Raw genomic sequence first — 19,675 nt, 5'->3', positions numbered from 1 at the left:
TGATTTTTTTGAAAAACTAAGGCTTTTCTATCTTTGGGCATAGATTACCTTAGCTATATTTGGCAAAACTTTTAGGAATTTTGGTCCTCAATGCTCTCCAACTTCGTACTTTATTTGGCTTTTTTTTTATTCTAGCGTCACTGATTAGTCTTTTGCAGACGAAACGCGCGTCTGGCGTATATACTAAATTGAGTCCTGGTATCTATGATGAGTTTATTTACTTTGATTAATAACCAGAAAAATCAAAATGAGTTATTAAACAAAAATAAACAAATGTCTATGTTTTTTTTCTTCAAAACTAACCACATTTAACATTATTGTGATGTAATGATATTACTAAAAACACTCTGTTCTGTTTAGAAAAATTTTCATAAAGTGTCCTTCAAACCTAAGCGTGGTTAACTTTAAAAAAACCCAATAATCAGTCTCTTCAATATATCAATTGTTAAGCATCATTATAGAATTTCCGGTGATTGTTTGTATGTAAACATAATGTTTCAAATAATTTCCGTGTTTAATATGTATATATATGAGAAAATTTGACACTATGTAATCCTAATATGTCATTATTCCTAGTGACAGTGGTTTTCTTCTTTTCTTTCGTGTCTGGAAAAGACCGTCCTGGTGAATGTTTTAAATACGACTGGTATTGTAACTTTATGTTTTTATTATTTAATGATTTTATTAACTGCATTTTTTTCAATTTGGTCAAGTGCATTTTCGGTTTTAAATATCATGATTACATGTTACATCTCCTTATTTTATATATTTGAATTGCTTATTTGTATTTAATTTAAAACAGAAATGTTAGAAATTGTGTTTTTATCTGTTTCGTATTTTCTGTAATTTTTAGGTAGATTGAAATATCAAAACCTAAACACCAATTTATGTGTCACTTTTACCGTAAACGGTAAAAATCGTCTTTACAGTTTGTTGGTGTAAATGTGTATCATCGGTTAGAACATTGCAACTTGTTTTTGATGCATTGCATGTAAAACAAATGCCCTCTGCTAATTGTGAATCTCTTTCTCATACAAATTACCACAAACCCTACAATAATTTTACATGTATTTCAAAAGTTAATATATTTGGTGGTGATATTTAATAGGCCATGTGAAGAAGTAAACATGTACATTTCCATGTAATCTAACAAAAAATATATCCAGATTGGTAAAAATTTAAAAAGGATGCGTACATTTACTTGACCCATTTATTGCAATGGACGTATTGCTAATTAATCAAACCTCAATGGTCTTCAACTTCGTACTTTATTTGACTTTTTTTTTAACATTTTTTGGATTCAAGCGTCAATGTTTCGCCTTTGTAGAAGAAACGGGCATATTAGGTAAATACACAACTTTATCTTAGTATCTTAATGAGTTTATTTGTAAGACACTTGGATATATTCAATGTGGAAATCCATTTCCAGGAATTTGATGTATGAAAATCATGTTATATAGTAAGTGTTTCCTCAAGCCACATGACTGCTGAATACCTTTTAAAATATACTGTATATGAACAATATATTGTTGAGTGAGTGTCTAATTTTCTCGGTTACGTTGTTAAGTTTATTCATAATTTATATGCTACTATTCCTATAATAACTAGAACCAACTTTGATTGTTTCTCCTTAGGCTAAGCTATAATATCAGTCCGAAAGAATTTCATATTCCAAAATTATTATTAATACAATAACTTACTAGACATCTGTCATTTAAAAGACATATTAGAATCTTCAGGGGTAAAAGAAAAATAACAAAAATATCGAATTATGAGGAAACTTTCAAATGGAAAGTCGCTTATCAAATCAATGGCAAAATCACAACCTCAAACACATCAGACAAATGGAAAACAACTGTCATATTCATGACTTGGTACATGTATTTTTTTATTTAGCAAATGGTGGAATAAACATTGTGTTATACCTCTCAGTTGTATGAAAGTCTTTATTCCATTATATTGACAGCAATATGTGTGGACAAAATAAGTAAAAACATGTTATAAATAGGATACAGTAGTCAACGTTGTGTTATAATCTTAATCACTATAATTCCAAACAAACAAACCCTTAGACACAAGATGGCGATGAAACAAAACTATTTGGATAGAGATCAACAATAAGGAATTTAGTTGAAAGTCTTAATTGTGTTAAAAAAAATAATGAGTTTCTTGAACCAAATGCATTAGTCATTTGGTGATTTACTTCAGTAATTACAAATTGTCGTATTTTCTGTACAAAGGAATAAAGCTTTACAGACCAATGAACGTGTAAATTATTGCTGTGATGATTACGAAAACAGAAATGGAACTTGTATTGGTATTTATGAAATTTTTAGCTGATTTATTTTACTATTTGATAGATCCAATACGTAAATATCTTACTTTTAATTCAGCCATTTTTAGCAATGAATTATTTTATGTTACGAATGCTGTTTCTCATTTTTATTCTAAAGCGGGAGGATCTCACCAACAGTTGAACTGTAGCTACACTTCAAGTAGGCTTTCTAGTATTTATACATTCCTGTCTTTTAATGCATTTTATGCTCCCTTGGAAGGTTAATCAAAAAAATGTTTTATAACGCAAACAATAAATAAATGTGTTTTTGTAATCACTAGATTACCAACTTACACACCAAATGTACCCTGATTTATTTGAACGCCTCTATTTTATTAATCAGGTCAATTTTCAAACAACTACAGACTTTGCAAAGAGAAGTTTCCAACCCCAACTTAAGTTCACAAAGTTATAGATATTCATGTGCATTAGGTCAATTTCTATCCGAAACACCTCATATTATTTCTATTTAAAACTAAAACTTGCCAAATTTCAATTAGTGGTGATAAAATAGAAAGATGTCCCATGTCCTACTGGCAATATAAATCAGTAACTAATCATTTATATCATATTTTAGCTCGCCTGGCCCGAAGTGCCAATTGAGCTTATCTCATCACTTTGCGTCCGTCGTCGTCGTCGTCGTCCGGCGTCGTCTGTTAACTTTAACAAAAATCTTCTCATCTGAAACTACTGGGCAACATTAAACCAAACTTGGTCAAAAATGCTAAAAAAAGATAGAAATGATTAGTTACTGATTTATATTGCCAGTAGGACATGGGACAACTTTCTATTTTATCACAACTAATTGAAATTTGGCAAGTTTTAATTTTAAAAAGAAATAATGTAGAGTATCTTTTTTTTTAAATGTGTCCAGTGACTTTGCCAACCAACCAATATGGCCGCCATGGCTTAAAATAGAATATAGGGGGTAAAAGGTAGATTTTGGATTATATTTCTGAAACCAAAGCATGTAGAGCAAATCTAACAGGTGGTAAAATTGATTATCATGTTAAGATCTATCCGCTCTAAAATTTTCAGATGAATCGGACAACCCGTTCTTGAATTGCTGCCCCTAAATTGGTAATTTTAAGGAAATTTTGCCGCTTGTTTGTTATTATCTTGAATATTATAAAAGATAGAGATAATCTTAAAACAGCAATTATGTTCAGCAAAGTAAGATCTACAACTAAGTCAACAATACAAAATGGTCAGTTGACCCCTCAAGGAGTTATTGCCCTTTATAGTCAATGTTAAACAATTTTTCGTAAATGTGTGTAATCTTTTACAAAAATCTTCTCCTCTGAAACTATAAAGAAAAATTTAACCAAACTTGTCCACAATCATCATTAAGGTATCTTGTATAAAACATGTGTCCGATGACTCAGCCCCCAAACCAAGATGGCCGACATGGCTAAAAATAGATCATAGGGTAAAATGCAGTTTTTGACTCATATATCCGAAAACAAAGCATTTAGAGCAAATCTTACAGGATAAAATTGTTCATCAGGTCAAGATCTATCTGCCCTTAAATTTTCAGACCAATCAGGCAACCCGTTGTTGGGTTGCTGCCACTGAAATTGTAATTTTAAGAAAATTGGTAGCTTTTGGTTATTATTTTGAGTATTATTATAGATAGAGATAAACTGTAAACAGCAATGATGTACAGCAAATTTATATAAGCCTTGGATTTCATATATTTTGGCCACGAGCATACCTGAAGATACATGTATTGTCGAAATGCGCATCTGGTGCAAGAAAATTGGTACCGTTAATTTTATTACACCTACAAATAAGTCAACATGATCAAAATGGTCAATTGACCCCTTAAGGAGTTATTGCCCTTTATAGTCAATATTTAACAAATTTCATAAATTTTTACAAATTTTTACAAATATTTTCCACTGTAACTACTGGGCCAAGTTCATTATAGATAGAGATAATTATAAGCAGCAAGAATGTTTAGTAAAATAAAATCTACAAACACATCACCATCATCAAAACACAATGTTGTCATTAATCCATCTGTGTCCTTTGTTTAACGTGCACAAAGACCAAGGTGAGCGACACAGGCTCTTTAGAGCCTCTAGTTTTATGTTACTGTCTAATGTTTTGGTACTTAATCATGTTATTCGTATCTTCTAACAAATGTTTTTAATATTTTCTTTTATATATTTTAGAGTGTGGAAAAGGTTATACTTCTACAGACGGAAGCCAATGTCAGCAATGTCATACACAAACGTTTGGAAAAAAGTGTCTCCAGTCTTGTCAATGTACTGAAAATCAGAGGTATACCTAAAATGTAATATCTTATTTTAAAAGCTAGTAAACAGATACAAAAAACATCATATCCCCGTTGAATCATTGATAGATAAAAGACAAAGTATTCATGTCATTATTTTTAACTTTAAGCTTAGTGCGTATTGGTCAATTTTTACGACTTGAATTTATAAATTATTTTTTACAAGATTTTAAAATCTAATACATAATGTAATTCCTATGCCTACAGAGGTATACATGTCCGTTAGGATAGTTTATATCTTTTATATATGCTTTGGATTTCAACTATTTTGGCCACGAGCATCACGGAAGAGACATGTAATGTCGAAATGCGCATCTGGTGCAACAAAATTGGTACCGTTGATTTTATTACTACCACTGGGTCGATGCCTCTGCTGGTGGAATATTAGTCCCCGAGGGTATCACCAGCCCAGTAGCCAGTACTTCGGTACTGGTATGAAAATACGGATTTTTTGTGTTATTAAAATTTGCTGTTACAAAATATTAGAAATTATTATAAATTAAGGAATGTATCTCCCTCATGCAAAGCTCTGATTCCTTTCACGAATTTGGTTATACTTTTTGGACCTTTTGGAATATAGCTATTCATCTTTTATATATGCTTTGGATTTCAACTATTTTGGCCACGAGCATCACTGAAGAGACATGTAATGTCGAAATGCGCATCTGGTGCAACAAAATTGGTACCGTTGATTTTATTACTACCACTGGGTCGATGCCTCTGCTGGTGGACTATTAGTCCCCGAGGGTATCACCAGCCCAGTAGCCAGTACTTCGGTACTGGCATGAAAATACGGATTTTTTGTGTTATTAAAATTTGCTGTTACAAAATATTAGAAATTATTATAAATTAAGGAATGTATCTCCCTCATGCAAAGCTCTGATTCCTTTCACGAATTTGGTTATACTTTTTCAACCTTTTGGAATATAGCTCTTCATCTTTTATATATTCTTTGGATTTCAACTATTTTGGCCACGAGCATCACTGAAGAGACATGTAATGTCGAAATGCGCATCTGGTGCAACAAAATTGGTACCGTTGATTTTATTACTACCACTGGGTCGATGCCTCTGCTGGTGGACTATTAGTCCCCGAGGGTATCACCAGCCCAGTAGCCAGTACTTCGGTACTGGCATGAAAATACGGATTTTTTTGTGTTATTAAAGTTTGCTGTTACAAAATATTAGAAATTATTATAAATTAAGGAATGTATCTCCCTCATGCAAAGCTCTGATTCCTTTCACGAATTTGGTTATACTTTTTGGACCTTTTGGAATATAGCTCTTCATCTTTTATATATGCTTTGGATTTCAAATATTTTGGCCACGAGCATCACTGAAAAACATGTATTGTCGAAATGCGCATCTGGTGCAACAAAATTGGTACCGTTGATTTTATTACTACCACTGGGTCGATGCCTCTGCTGGTGGACTATTAGTACCCGAGGGTATCACCAGCCCAGTAGCAAGTACTTCGGTACTGGCATGAAAATACGGATTTTTTGTGTTATTAAAATTTGCTGTTACAAAATATTAGAAATTATTATAAATTAAGGAATGTATCTCCCTCATGCAAAGCTCTGATTTCTTTCACGAATTTGGTTATACTTTTTGGACCTTTTGGAATATAGCTCTTCCTCTTTTATATATGCTTTGGATTTCAAATATTTTGGCCACGAGCATCACTGAAGAGACATGTATTGTCGAAATGCGCATCTGGTGCAACAAAACTGGTACCGTTGATTTTATTACTTGTCATTGATCAGTGATCAAAGTAAAATTAAAAAAATGTCAGTTACAATAAGCAGAACCTATATCATCTTTGGTGTAAGACATGATTGGAAGGTGCATATGTCTGACTCGTAGGTTTTATCTAACCTTGGCCTCCATTTCGGGGTTCATTGGTCAGTGGTTATGTCAGTTTAACAGTTACTATAAACAATTATAGTACAATTCTTTTGGATGCATGGAATTATTGTAAGGTACCATGTCCAACCAAAGGATGTGACACAAAATCAGTACTAACATAGCAAAATGAATGAAATTCTTTTTAAAATGATGTCTGGTATGGTTCACCTGCATGAATAAAAATAAACAAAGATAAGTTGCGTGATTGTCAGTGTGATATCATTTGATTCCATATACCGTTGAATTCAAAGGCTTCGAGAATCATAAAAATTACTACAAAAGCCCTAACAAACAAAATAAAGCTAAACATAACCAATTGTTAACTGTGTATCACATGTTATTGGAATTTTATAATGTGTGTTTTCGAATGAAATAATTTTATCTTATTATATCAAAGGTGTCACCATATTGAGGGGTGCGTAAATTATCAACAATCAACAACTTCTCAAATGACAACAGAAGGTATGTTGGAAATATTGCTCTTTTTTTTATTACTTCAATTTCTGTTCAGTTTGATGTCGTTTGTCAATTACAATTTTTGAAAAGAAAAAAGAAATAGAAGCTGAGATAGATTATTAGTAAACTGTACCATGTTTACAAGAATTTATTTTACTTGCATTAAATTCGTGTACACAATGAAAAAATATTTAATAATAACATTAATGGTTCCATTTGTTCTGCAAAATATGCGCATTTCGACAATAAATTTCTCTTAAGTGACTATCGAGGCCAAAATAATTGAAAATCAAAAGATTTTTAAAAAGATGAAGAGGTGAAATCGAATATTTAAGGCACATCAAGTTCAGCTAAATCCGGACAAGGGATCATGGCTTTCAACAAGGGAGATACATTCCAAGAGACCAACAGTAAAATTTAAAAAACAAAACATCCGTTTTCTTCATGACGGTACCGAAGTACTGGCTACTGGACAGATGGTACCCTCGGGATCAACCGTGAATAACATTTACAAAATTCTGTTAGTGAGTTAGTATGAAGTGGCTTAATTTCATATAACGATAAAACTATTTTCACATGTATCACTATTCATGAGTAAGAGTACATTTTGGCATTACAGAAAGTTTTTTTTATAGCTTACGTATTGTCGTTCATTTTATGATTTCGTTGTCAGTGTAATGTTTTTGTTGCTATAATTAAACTTTCTGACTTTATCGGAATATCTGTATTCAACCTTTAATATAAAGAGCTGGACACTATTTCTATTTCACTTCATCATGTCTATGCATCAATGTAAGTTCCTAGTGTTTAATTTGTGTAATGTTGTTTGTCTTTTTTGTTGATTTAAGTTGTTTTTGCCATGGTTTTGTGATAGCATTTACGAAAAAATACAAAATTTCCAATTGTGTCAGAAAATCAGTAAATGAAGAGCAGAAAACACAAAACATGCCAAGGAATAAGTTGTTTTTTTATGCATTTCATTTTAAAGTCAAATTAAGGCCTTCAACACGGAGCAAACCAACTCTTACCTCATTGTAAGTCTACGACTGACCCTAGCACGCGTTTGGCGGATGTCTTTCCAAACTGACAATACCATCACACAACTATGATATGAAAAAGCAGACCTGAAATAATATCAAAAAAATAAATCTTGCAAAGAAATTAAACATGTAGTGTCATAATTTAGCCTGAAATCTCATTGAAAAGTGATAAAACATTACAAACTATTAGACAACCGCGGGACACATCGCAAGATGTTAGGTAGGCTAGTAAGAAATAATGTATATATAGGACAGGTAATTTGGGTTATTTAAATCATTAAGATATCTATGATGAGTTTATATGTACCACCACAATATCGGGTCCGTTAAAAAAGAACAAAAGTTTACCAGAAAGTTTTAAAAACTAAATAGTTCCTTAGCATATAATTGAATAACAAACTATGTAGAATGTATTTTGGTAAATTAGGCATAAAATGAAAGGTGAAGGACTGGTGATCCTAGTAGAACACCTTTCGACTAATATAAATATTTTTACAAAAGTTTGTGAATGAGCTCTCAATTTAATGAAGTGTATTGCCGGTTTCCCAGAAATGAAGTTCGTGTTTGAATAAAGAGTTTGGATATCCTCTTGGTATATTTCACCTCTCTGTTTCAATCAATAAAGGACTTAATATTTAGGGCAATTTAAAGATCCTATCGCATCTTAATTTCAAGGAGTGCAATAAAAACTGGAAATCATAGGTTTATAAAATATTTCTGATTATTTCAAGAATGTTTTTCTCAATTTCTTTCAAATATAAATGTAGTTACGCGCTTCGTTTGATATAGATATATTGTTATGCTAATAGCCAACTTTTTTTTATAGATCATTTCACGTCTGTTACGCTGATGACTAAAATGTACGATGGGGAAACAGAAAGAGACGGAGGAATGAAAGAAGACGACAATGACCAAAATAATTGTAATGAATACAATACTTGATTTAACTTGTGTTTGTTTTCTTAATAAAGATCTTTTTTCGATTTATGAATTTTGAACAGCGGTATACTATTGTTGCCTTTATTTTTGAAGGGGAAGCAATCTTATTTTGATTTCCGTAAGCCTTTTTATTGTTTGTCGACACTTTTAATTTTGTCACTTGCTTTGGTTTGATTACAATTGCAATCTTTAATAAGTTTCTCAAAATTTTTATATTTGCCTTTATGAGTCTTTCTTTTTCACTTGCCAAAACAACGTTTCATTAGAACGGAATTAGTATGACTACATCTATGAACCTACATGCCATCATTTGAAAACCTGTAAATTTGTATACCTTTGTAAAAGATTGTTATATGTGTTATATACCTTTCAGATATATGTAAACTCTATTTCAAACTCTTTTGTGATTTTTTACATTCTTCATTAAATTCCAAAATTAAACCTTCTGTTTTGTGTTTTTCAGCCATATTTAGTCAGTAAATAGTGGTATATTCTATGTGCGGAGCAGGTCTGCTTATTGTGATAACAATATGTTATGTATGTGCTAAACGTCTGAAATATAACAGAACTACGAATAACCAAAATGATAACAATAGTGTTAATAGACTGCCTGAAATCCCACGTGGTCTGCCAAATCCAGTATTAGTCAACCAGGAACATTTAAATCAATTTGAAAGCTTGTACGATGAAATCGACGAAATCAGTAGTAATAAGAATAACATACTTGTTGAACGAAATGACAAAACATCTGTCCAATCAAAATCAGATAGTTCTGAAAGCGGAAGCGACGAGATGCTGGAGCATGATGGGTACTTAAATCCGTATCAACATATAGTTAAAGACATGGATAGTCATGATTATAACACTGCAATTGCAGATAGTGGTAAATCAATGGAAATAGAATTGAAAAATAAACAAGAAACCGGATATACTGATGCAATATCTAGTAATAATCCCAATGAAAGAAAATATTTAGAACTTCTTGATTTACAGTGTGTGAATTGCTTAAATGTAGGGGAAGTTACAAAGGGTTTTAATGGACTGCAATTGAATCCTTCACAAATTATGCAATGCTCTGGGGTGAAAGATTTTCTTATAAATGAAAAACAAAGCACTTCAATGTTTCAACTTTCGAGTGAAATAAATACATCCAAGCAGAAGCCTAAGAGACTATCGATATGAAAACTTACTGTGAAACCATGTATGACGTTAAACATAGTCAAGGGTTATGTAGTTTCGATGTTATTGTTTTTGTAACCAAGTCTGTATTGTGTTTCCTTTATAAATATTCATTGCAATACATTAATATATCTAAATAGTTGCGTGATACTGTTGAAGTATCATTCATTTAAATAATACTATTAAATTTCAGTTGAACACAGCATTCATAAAAAATGTCCACTCAATGCGATCCCAACGTTGATGTCTACAATTATGACTGCCAATTAAGGGCATACGATACAGTTTTGATCCTGTATTTACAAGTTCATGAAAATTTGCATGTCGGCTAATTTTTACCTGATTAAATCAAATATGCAATAAAAAATATACCTTCATGTGTTCTTTTTTGAGTAAAATGAGGTTGAAATTTTGCATATTTGCTCGAAATTCAGATTTGTGGCCGTAATTTCTTTTTTGAAAGAAAGACATAACTTTTTTGGTATAAAAGATAAACACAAATTGTTTTTTGTTAAATAATCGGTAATTTCTGTGTTTTATAAATATCCTAAAAAAAATGCATTTTTAATTCAGAAATAACTCATATTTATCAAATGTTCATATATTGAAGAAAAAACGTCATTTTTTTACTGCATGTTTATCAAAATAAAAACAAATCCTCTATTTACAGTTTTATAAAATTTGGGTCACATAATCTTCCGGCAAAATCTAACAAAATGCCGTTTTGAAAAATAGGGGTCCATGAACTCGTTTTCAAATTAAATCAGTTTGAATGATAAAAATCAGTCGAAAAATGCATCTTTTCCCGATATGTCACCGTTTGACGTCGCGAAGATAACAAATTACGTTAGCAACGTCATTACCTTCCCTGTAACTGTATCGTATGCCCTTAAGTGAGATGTTTAGCCAGTTATAAACAGGGTTTAATCCACCATTTTCTATATTAGATAATTCTTGTACCAAGTCAGGAATATGACAGTTGTTATGCATTTGGATGATGTATTTGAGCTTCAGCATTGTTGTTATTTGACTTTTCACAAGCGTAGACAAAACACTTATTGCAAGTTATTTGAGAATAATTTAATTTTTAATGTATGGCGTCTTCTGCTTGGCTAACGTTATTTTGTTACCAGCCTTAAGACATACTTTAGTCATGTGACCGTGACGTCATCAACGTTTTTTCATGGTTCCCTACGGTTTAAAATGGAATTTAGAATTAAATTATAAAAAATGATTGTAATATTTTTTCTGTCTATTCGAAATAACATATAAAAGAAAATGTGAGGCACACTGCTACGCATGTTATTCAGTGTGCACCAATTTTTTTATGTTATTTCTTCATAGACAGAAAAAAAAATATTACAGTCATTCCTAAGAAGTTTACAAAAAGAGGGACGAAAGATACCAGTCAAACTCATAATCGAAATTAAACTGACACCGTCATGGCAAAAAATGAAACGGACAAACAGACAAACAATAGTACACATGACACAACATAGAAAACTAAAGAATAAACAACACGAACCCCATCAAAAACTAGGGATGATCTCAGGTGCTCCGGAAGGGTAAGCAGATCCTGATCAAGATGTGGCACCCGTCGTGTTGTTTACGAGACAGCAAATCCGGTAAACAGTCTAATTTGGTAGGTCAAATTCATGAAAGGGAAGGAGATTGTTGTTACGACGCAAGGATCATTTTGGAAACGGTTATTCCATAGGCTTTAAATATAACGATAAAACACTATAGAAGAAACTGATTCACATTATTACTCATCAGAAATCCGACAACCAGGTTTTTCAATGACATACATTTATTTGATGATAGTGGATCCTGTAAATTTATTTGTCTGCACTAGATATGTAACAACACCAGATACTGATAACTCGTAAGCTGCAGCTGGTTAAAACTGGCTTTTCACTATCTTTAACCTTTTGGACTTTTCTAGAAATTTCACAATGTGTGCTATTTCAGAACAACAAAAAAAGAATTAAAGCAATTGTTCATTTAACAACGGAAGGGCTTTCTTCGTCAATTGTGTAAAGAAATAATAAAAAGCATCTTTCGATTTACTCAAACTTAAGGTACTATTGGCGTCAAATGATAAGTTTATTCCAATAGATTAAAACAAATATGGTTTATACTTGCTCGTGCCTGAAAAAAGAAAATCATTTACTTTGCAACTTCCAGTTTAGAAAATGTCACTTCCGGTGGCATATGATAGCTGTAATAACACAACAACGAACGACATGTTTGAAGGTCATATGTCACCTTACAATTGGCAAAAAAAACCTTTGGCTTCATTATGAACTATGTTAAAGTTTAATCAATTAATCTTAAATTTAAACATTATAGGGACAGTTGGCATTAAATTGTTTTAGACCAAAGGTATCATAACTCCATCACAATAAAGCAAACATTTCGCACTAGTTCTTATGCATACATTATATATCTTTAATACTATCAGAGAAGATACCAAACAAACAAATGTCAAAGTTGAGTAAATGACTTTGACCCGGTTTACGTTTAATGAGTTACAAACAGATAACGTAAAATGTATTAAGTAAAAATAGATAACTCCTTTCAGATATTAATGGATTGCTTCGATCTATATAACGCAAAAAATCCTGAGCATGTAACGAACAAATAAGAAAAGACGAATTTTGTCGCTATCTTTGTTGGAAGCGGAGAAAATACAGCCAAAATAAAAACAGTGATAGAGGATATATGTCTTACAATACAAAAAAACTTAAGTTAAACATGGTTACCATATATGTGTGTGTTTATTTATTGAACTTAATAATTATAGATGTCTTCTCATTCAACAAAGCTCTTATTGAATTAACTCAAACTGTAAATAAAAAGAAGTCTAAACTTATGGATAATAGTGTAAATGGTAAACCATGAACGGGTGCATTTATATATTAATGGGAAGATTTGATCTCATTATTTGTTCTCTATTTTTGAGTAAAAAAAAACCTATTTCTGAATCAATGAAATTTGGTTTTTTGTCAATAATATATGAATCTATGGTTACAGAAATTATACAATTATCTTTTCTTTTTGCATTTGGGTTAACGACAAACGTTTAACTAAGAGAAAACAATTACTATAATTGTAAAACTCAACTGTATTCGCCATTGTTGGTTTTGTTTTCTTACTTGCATTTCTCCGGTCTGTTTTCAAGATTACGGACCTCGTGTATGTTGAAATCCAAATTAAGTAACACATGAACATTTCTCATGTCTGTATGTCTGAAATCTTCGTGTTAACTACCACAGTTTGACCTTTAATGGTTTCCCTCATGTGGTATTCAAAAATGCGACAATAATTAAGACTCGCATTTTGAAATATTGCGTTCAAATTAATCAGGCTTTTTTTCTTAACCGTTATATTTACAATCTCATTTCAGTCTGTAATAACACTCATTGCATTAAAAACTTAACAATTGCACGCAACAGTATCTACATTCGTGTAAATTTTCACAAGGTCAGTTCGTTCATGTTTCTAAAAATTCAACACTGAGTTTATTATTCTCCAAAGTTCATTTTAGAAGGTATAATTCCTCTATACATGAAATATCCAGTAAGTTGGATTAAACGTTTACCAAAACATCCAAATACAGCTTGCTTTATATATTTACTTTGCTGGTCCGTTCTTGCACAGAGATATAATTCGTTTTGCGTCATCCCATATTCTAGCAAAGGGAGATTATATCAGCATCACCGTTACATTAGTAATTACTTTTGTACATAAAATAGTTAGCTCGAACTGTATGATCATGTATGCATCTGATCTTTATATATAAAATGCATAAATGGTTCACATATAGGTCTTATTTAAACATTAAGCAGTATCAAAACAATAAGTGCATTTTAATATAACAAAATATGCATGAAAAAGAATCAATAGGCAAAATATGCTTGTCTACCGCCTAATTCTAATTCCCAATATTTACTGCATTGTACATAGCTCAATTCCATTCCATTCAATTCAATTTTATTTATTTTTTTAATTTTCAGTAGAAACCAGTATTTCTAACAATTAAATTGAACTAATTTGATCTAACATTGACACAGGGTAATCACTCTCATGTTTTTATTTACATCGATGCCAATCATCCGGTAAAGATGAATATTAATTACTACCCTCGGTAGTTAATGTCCCTCGATGGTTAACTTTAAGTGCCAACCATTTATTTTATCTACTTAAAAACACAAGTTATTTTGCGATCAAATAAATTACATACAATGACAAGAAAATTATTTCAAAACGCAATATATTATCCATGGTGAAATCTAATAAAAACAAAGTATTTTGTTAATTTCCCCTTTTAAAAAGGGAATTAGCTAATGTTATGTAGAACTTTCAACATATCGCCTTTACAGCAATAAAAACAAACAGTTGTTAGAAGTTTAACGCAGGAGTTTATTTGGGATAATAAAGGTAACAAAACGTGTCACGAGCGGTAACCTCCAAACGTTAAAAATCAAGGAAATTAATACGTTAAAACACATTTCAATTACCCTCCCTTAAACATAAGCTTAATTAAGGTGGCAGAAACCAGTTATTTTACAATAAATCTTTAGAATTTCATGGATTTATGATTTTATTTTCTTGAAAATTCATTCAAGCTTATATACAAATAAAATGTATGGTTTCAAGGAACCAAGATGTGTGCGTGCTTATGTAAATCTACAGAAAACCTTTAAATGTGGGTGTCTGTCCAGCATGGAGATTTAAAAATTTATAAATGCATTGTAAATAAGGCAAAACATGTGATGCTCTGATACCAATCTATTGCTCACCTGCAGAATCCTGCTTAAAGCCGACAAGAATTTTAGGCAAAATTGAAGAGATAAAGGATATTTAGTGAATTAGAGCCTTGTCCGAACCTATCCTTACCATCAAAATCTCAAGATATTTTTGTTTACAAAAAAATGAATATTTTCACTACTTTGATTGGATGCCGTCAAGTGAGGAGACCACAATTTTGACATCTGATTGGACCCATGTGTGAAGGAAATCCCCAACCTGTGTATGCAACTACTTACTTGTGTAGTATACTAGCCTAGAATTTACATTCAATTATTTTTTTAGTCCACATGATGCAATTATATACCTCAATGCTTTACTAAAACAAAATTTCTGCGTGGGACACATGTTCTGGTACACCAAAACTGGTACCTTTAACCACTCATTGAAAACAATTTATTTACATTTTTTTAGTCTGATTGAGTTCTTGAGTTATTAACCATTAAAAATACTTGCATTTCATATGGTTACAGCACAAAAAAAAACTTTTATAGGTTTTGTAAGACCAAATTTATTATAGCAATATTTGTGTCTTTTGCCGTCATACTGCTTTGAATGCCAAAAAATTAGAAAAAAATGATTGCGTTCATATTTAATAACTTTTATTGTGTCAGTTTTCTGGTACAGTGTACAAATTATCCAACAGTGTTTAAAACTACTTTATTGTTTCATGCATGATATAAAACCACTTACAACTGATCTCAAGAAGTATTTTCCCATAGTTTGAGGTATGAAATAGTCTCAATTCTTGTCACTATCATTGTTCTATTGACTGCAGTGCTGAAAAAGGCTTAGTTATGAATAAACTAATATTTTTGGTACATATATTTCACTTTGTAGATCCATGATGCACTTAACTAAGTGTACATTTATTCGCAACCAGTGTCATATCTCTTCTCCACATGAGCTAGCTGTGTAGGCCGCATGTTGAAATTTTAGAATTGCCACACTACTGCTGATGAGAAAAGCCAGTTTTCTTATTTCTGTAATCTGTCCTACTGTATCAACTTTGTAGTAGAGCTATAAAAAAAGAAGAATTCATATATTCATTGTTAAAAAGTCAATAAATAAGAAAATGTACATATCATATGAAATAAATCATTATAACAGGCAATATACAGTAGAATCAGCTTTTTCTAGTACTATGCTGAGGCTTGTTTTACTGTTTTCTCTCTTTGTAATTGCTATTTCTATATAATTTATGATATAAAACCATAGTGTGGTGAACATAATCATTTCAAAACAAATCAATTGAATGTCATTGTTTGTATTGGAATACAGAGTTATCTGTCTTGATATTTGATAATTCTTAAAATCCATGTAAAAACTATTTGCTTGCAAACAGACCTAAACATTGACTATGAATAAAACAAATATAATACCACCCACATGTAGAACTTTTAAAAAGGCACATTTTGTGATATTATAAAATCATGTTAAGGCTTAAGGTGGCAGAAACCAGTTATTTTACAATAAATCTTTAGAATTTCATGGATTTATGATTTTATTTTCTTGAAAATTCATTCAAGCTTATATACAAATAAAATGTATGGTTTCAAGGAACCAAGATGTGTGCGTGCTTATGTAAATCTATAGAAAACCTTTAAATGTGGGTGTCTGTCCAGCATGGAGATTTAAAAATTTATAAATGCATTGTAAATAAGGCAAAACATGTGATGCTCTGATACCAATCTATTGCTCACCTGCAGAATCCTGCTTAAAGCCGACAAGAATTTTAGGCAAAATTGAAGAGATAAAGGATATTTAGTGAATTAGAGCCTTGTCCGAACCTATCCTTACCATCAAAATCTCAAGATATTTTTGTTTACAAAAAAATGAATATTTTCACTACTTTGATTGGATGCCGTCAAGTGAGGAGACCACAATTTTGACATCTGATTGGACCCATGTGTGAAGGAAATCCCCAACCTGTGTATGCAACTACTTACTTGTGTAGTATACTAGCCTAGAATTTACATTCAATTATTTTTTTAGTCCACATGATGCAATTATATACCTCAATGCTTTACTAAAACAAAATTTCTGCGTGGGACACATGTTCTGGTACACCAAAACTGGTACCTGCTACCTAAGTACAATGTCCGCGATGATGGATTTTAACCGGAAGTAGGGTTGATGGAGACATCTAATCTATTTAATTTATCCAATAGTAGTAAAAAACAAAGAATTGTACCAAATATTATAATAGTAGTATGATAATAACACATTTTTACACACTAGCCTTCGTTATTGGGCTGATTCAATTACATTTGTATGACGTCCGCCGTTTTGGATTTTACCTGAAGTGAGACATTTTTTTCAAATGCCTCCCTATCTGAAATGAAAGAGTAATATATAACAAAGGTCAATGCCAAATGTCATGCTTGTAGCAGAATGTGCACAATTCATCTGAAAAATTATTGTAGCCGCCGGACTATATTGATCGAACTTACTATTATAGAAAACTATTACTTCTTACTTCTGTGATTTAAAAAAAAAAGAGTACACAATTTAAAGGGGAACAAGGAGAGTGTTCGGATACTGCAGACTGTTCATGTTTTCATTAAGTAAAACATCAGATCACAAAAACAATAATAAGAAACAAACTAGTTATTTCGATTAAATTTATAATCATCTTTCGTGAACGTCTTGGACTTTTTATAAGCGTTAAAAGCTTAAATAATTATAAGTTGGTTTTCATTTTTGTTGTGTTTATTTTCTATAAGTAGAATCTTGCATCACAAAGAAATCTCTACTTGTAATATAAATCTATTAAAATGTTGGTTATATCTAGAATGCATTCGGATGGACACATTTCATATGATTATTTAGATTAATTAATTGAATAATTAATTGCTTGTTATTTAAAAAGACCACTCACAGCCTTCTTGTCTATATCGTGGTAACCACTTTTATTTATAGAGGAGGCCATTTTATCTGAAGAGATCGATCGACCTATGATAGAAAAATTTCCAATCCATATCTAGGGATAGGACGATTCGAACTTACAATACTAGTAATGACAGGCTACCGGTAGTGGTACTTGTATCTGTAGATGAACTAAAGATTTCCAAATATTGTGTTAAAGAAGTAGGTCCAGTAAAACCCCTATATGGCCACTAAATATAACAGTTTTACCAAATTGTTAAAACGTATTGGACAGTAGAATGCTTCCGCTACATACAAATGGACTGTTATTTACGATACAATGCACATATATCGGGTACTAGCACCATTAAGTCATGCTAAGTTACTGAATTCTTCACAATTCAAGCAATTCAGTTAATTTTAGACGGTTTTCGTATAAAACGAAAGTAGCCGCATCCGTAATATTGAAATGTAAGTTGAATTTGATGATAATACATAACATATATAAAGTTTGAGAATGAACACGGATTAGGACACTTTCATTTTTGACAAAAACCATCTGAAAAGTGATATTTTCCGGCATATTTGGTAGTTTTTTCGTATATGAGCTTGAATCGGATCATTTTTAATGACTAAATCAGTAAAAATCTTTCACATAAACTAATTTAATCAAATGAAACAGACACGTAAGTGTTTAAAAAGTGGTCAAAATCTTTCATCAGATGAACCTGAAATTTGAGGCCGAAATCGGTCCTTACTGGACCTACTCCTCTAAATCAAGTGGTGATTTATTAGTTCTATATAAAATTTCTTCATATTCAAAACAGTAAAGAAATTCATGTACGTGTGCAATTAGATAAACATGTAGTGAGTTCCTATTTTATTTCGAATCACTGTATCGTATAACTTTTCTCATTAACAAGCACACATTATTAAGCAAATCATTCATCATTTTAATATTAATCATTTTTATTACCAGTATTATGTATTATATTATTATTACAGAAAGGGGAAATGTAACGACTATCAATGTAGTATCAGAATGATTTTAATCTAATGGCAAAATCAAAAGATTTCTTAATTTTTAAAATGTTTAAATTGTGATTGCAGAAATCAGAAAAAAACAGAGACATGTGTACTGGATCGAAAATTATGATTTTGTTTTTCTTGTAAAACTACGAAAGCAAATACATGTACATTTAATAAAGGGCAATAATTTATTTTGATTTTATTGAACCATAAAACTAATTTTTGACTCTTCACATTGAATAATCCGCGAAGTGGATTATGTAAAATGTGAAGAGTCAAAAATTAGTTTTATGGGTCAATAAAATCAAAATAAATTATTGCCATTCATTATAAATAAATTCCAATCAAAAATAAGGCACAAAGAACGTTTTGTATTATTAATACTAATTATAAAGGTACACACATGTTGGTGTATGAATACACAACGTCAGAGTGGGCGTGTCGCTATTGAAATTGACAACATTGAAAATAAAACTAATAATTTTAACCAATCAGAAGACAGTTAATTCACCAAATTTATTTATAATGTGATATTTTTTCTGTGAAAGACAGCCTAAACAAAGCGCCAAAAGCTATGGCTACATTTCTTTTGCATAATATGTTAACTAATCAAAAGAGAGGCGAAAGATACCAAAGAGACATTGAAACTCATTAGACGACAACAACAAGGCAAACAAAAAAGAAAAAAAATCACGAAACAAACAACAGTATACAACACATGCAACATACAGCATATAAAACGAATATATGAACAACAGTAACCTCGACAAAATAGGACAGTTGTTGTCCATTAGTTTCGTCATTTGATTTT

The 19,675-nt window shown here is 31.3% G+C and overlaps 1 protein-coding gene across 1 annotated transcript; it reads left to right on the top strand.

The window, feature by feature from the left end:
• Window positions 1-554: 554 nt before the first annotated feature.
• Window positions 555-8,979, top strand: LOC134697725 (uncharacterized). The gene is made up of 5 exons (XM_063560009.1): window positions 555-646; window positions 2,241-2,317; window positions 4,513-4,621; window positions 6,939-7,051; window positions 8,864-8,979. Exons 1-5 carry the CDS (start codon window positions 561-563, stop codon window positions 8,977-8,979), a joined length of 501 nt encoding a protein of 166 aa, XP_063416079.1. The 5' UTR covers window positions 555-560.
• The last annotated feature ends 10,696 nt before the right edge of the window (window positions 8,980-19,675 follow it).

The sequence above is a fragment of the Mytilus trossulus genome, chromosome 14 (genome assembly GCF_036588685.1).
Source record: "Mytilus trossulus isolate FHL-02 chromosome 14, PNRI_Mtr1.1.1.hap1, whole genome shotgun sequence".
NCBI classification, from domain to species: domain Eukaryota; kingdom Metazoa; phylum Mollusca; class Bivalvia; order Mytilida; family Mytilidae; genus Mytilus; species Mytilus trossulus.
The sequence above is the reverse complement of the archived record's forward strand: the minus strand, read 5'-3'. Positions and strand labels throughout refer to the sequence as shown.